We start from the raw sequence: 2500 nt of genomic DNA on the forward strand, positions 1-2500 counted from the left end.
GCCGTACATCCGTGTGCTGAACCTGGCACGGAACCGAATTTTCAGTGCCACCGCTGGCCAAGGCGTCATCTCGCTCGGTTACCTGGAGGAGGCGAACCTGGCGGAAAACCAGTTGACCAAGCTGGACGTCGGTGTTTGGCTGTTTCCGTCGCTCCGCATGCTAAACCTCACCGGCAATCCCATCAAGCGCCTGAACCTCTCCAGCCAACAGTCATTTCCGCGATTGAAGATTGTTCTACTGTGAACTGTAAGTAAGTAAGTAAGTGCCGCGTGTGGCCGCTGTTGGGTGTGGAACTCGCATTGCCGTTATATATAGTCGCTCGCATTAGCCACCAAGGCGTTGAAGATGATATGATAATAAAAAAAGAAAGTAAAAACACCAGTAATGGACATTCTTCTGTGCATTTTTTTTTCGGTATTCGAAAAAAGCACATTGATGCATGTTTTATATCACATGTTAATTCGAATTCGTGTTTGGTTTCCGATGAATATAAAGGTACACCAAACATATGGCAATAAGTTTATCGCTGATGATAAGCCGGATTGTTTTGGCATCACCATTTCTGGTTGAGATTTAGAATAACTACCAAGGAAATTACATCTGGAGTACATTAACAATGGGTAAATACCACTGATCTAACAAAACTAACCCATCAGCTGTTGTACAGAGCACTTGCGAGCTACAGTTCGTCGGCCATCGGGATGCCAATCGATGATTTCATCCACGTGAAGTCAAACTAACGCTCAACAAATTACCATATTTATTACCTGTTGCTGCACTTTGTTGGTACCAATTTCCGATCATCGGCACTGTGCAATGGTAGTATCACCGTCGTTCCAGTGCACAAGATGGTGTTCAGATTGGCCATACCTCTTCACCTACGTCACCCCGGCACGGAGGGGTCTAGTGTCACAAATGAGCTCAAAGTAGGGATATTGCTGTACAAAGACATTTTCTTGAAATGTTCAAATTTGCTCACGAAAATATGCCACTAATTTTATCATCGGTCCGATGTCGCCAAAGGATAGTTTCCCGGAACTATCCGATCCGGATAGCACGGTCACGAACGGCTCTGGATAAGCGCCAGACTGTCGCCTCAGCAACCGCGATCGATGGAGATAGTGATAACTTAATCTAAATTTAATAATTCAATTAACAATCCTCGACACCAGTTTGACCGAATCTCTTTATATTGCGTGCATGCAAAAAGGCACAAGGGAAGAAAACTTACAAATAGACTAACCGCACATGAGTCTGCAGTCCCACCACATACCGATGGATGGAACGCCCGGGAGGAATGGGAGTTCGGTGGCAAACGAAACAAGCGAGCGAGAGCGTGTGAGAGAAGCGATCCGGACTTTCGGAAGATCGAACATGACAGCAGAGGCGCAAGGCATCCTTCGTATCCTTCGTCCCGAGTCATCCGTGACGTCACCGGGTTTTCTCTCAGTGGGCGCGCGAATCTCAGCGTTACTGATAAAAGCCACGAGCAGTCCGTGGTTGCTGAAGAGGATGAATGTCACGGTGCGGTGTTTCGGGACCGGATGCCACCGGGGTGGAGAGACATTTTGGACGTATAAATACGGTAGGCAATCTTCAGGCAAATCGTAGTATCGCGCTAACTCTGCTGATCGGTGCAACAGGTAGACCGGAGTCTACCTCTCAACAGTCACTAGACAAACGGTATCGAAACCTGCTTAAGATGGGTACCAGTAAATGAAAAGTGAATAGTAAAGTGTAATCCTTGGTTTTAGAAAGTGGAAATTTTGTCACAAACATAAAAGTTGTCCAAGGGCTACTGGCCAGACTGTTAAGAAGTGTTCTCGTTACTTTCCCTATCTAACGGGCTTTACGAGTAATTCAAAAGAGCATACAGTATGAATTCGGCGGCATACATTTCGATCATTCTTGGATGTAAGTAAACGTAACATTTAAACAGTTAATCTACTATTAACATCCAGTAAATCATAATCTTAACGATAAAGTGCACAGTGCTGAGGGTGGCTAAAACATTTAAAGTTTCCTACAAAAGTTACTCTATTCGCATTGGTTTTAGATTTTTGGTTTTTGGAAGGAAACGAACGAAAGGAATGGTTTTTGAGAGTCACTCAACTTATCGTTAAGGGAAAATATTTGAACGAAATTCGAATAGAAATCGTGTAAGGCACCTTTTTGCTACAAATCACTTTCTAAATATACTACTACATAGAGCATTTTTTAAGCAATCAGTTTTTAAGCTGAGATTAAAGAAGGATTTAAAACGAAATTTAAAAGCTCCTTATCCTTCCCGAGCACAGGACTAGCCAGGATATTTTTGTCGCTTCCTGGAACTCACAAAATCCACCGCGGTATTGAACCGGCCATTCGTTTGATCCTGTACTATCGCTTAATTACGGGTTTCGCAACATGCACCTGTCAATCCCAGCCCGGAGGAGGATCTCAACGGTGGTTGGACATCAAATTACCTGGCCGAATTGGTCAAATGTTTGGTTTGATGTT

The 2500-nt window shown here is 44.1% G+C and overlaps 2 protein-coding genes across 2 annotated transcripts in view; both read left to right on the plus strand.

Moving 5' to 3' along the window:
- LOC126574521 (uncharacterized) overlaps positions 1-377 on the plus strand; it is a 1110-nt gene extending 733 nt beyond the window's left edge. Inside the window, exon 2 of the mRNA XM_050234777.1 lies at positions 1-377. This exon is cut by the window's left edge and continues 507 nt beyond it. Coding sequence (XP_050090734.1) covers positions 1-244 — 244 coding nt within the window. The 3' untranslated portion in view covers positions 245-377.
- A 1247-nt stretch (positions 378-1624) lies between these two features.
- LOC126574525 (uncharacterized) overlaps positions 1625-2500 on the plus strand; it is a 2324-nt gene continuing 1448 nt past the window's right edge. The window contains exon 1 of the mRNA XM_050234781.1: positions 1625-1915. Within this exon, the coding sequence (XP_050090738.1) occupies positions 1879-1915 (37 nt within the window). The 5' untranslated portion in view covers positions 1625-1878. The remainder of the gene's footprint in view (positions 1916-2500) is intronic.

The sequence above is a fragment of the Anopheles aquasalis genome, chromosome 3 (assembly GCF_943734665.1).
Source record: "Anopheles aquasalis chromosome 3, idAnoAquaMG_Q_19, whole genome shotgun sequence".
In the NCBI taxonomy this organism is placed as follows: domain Eukaryota; kingdom Metazoa; phylum Arthropoda; class Insecta; order Diptera; family Culicidae; genus Anopheles; species Anopheles aquasalis.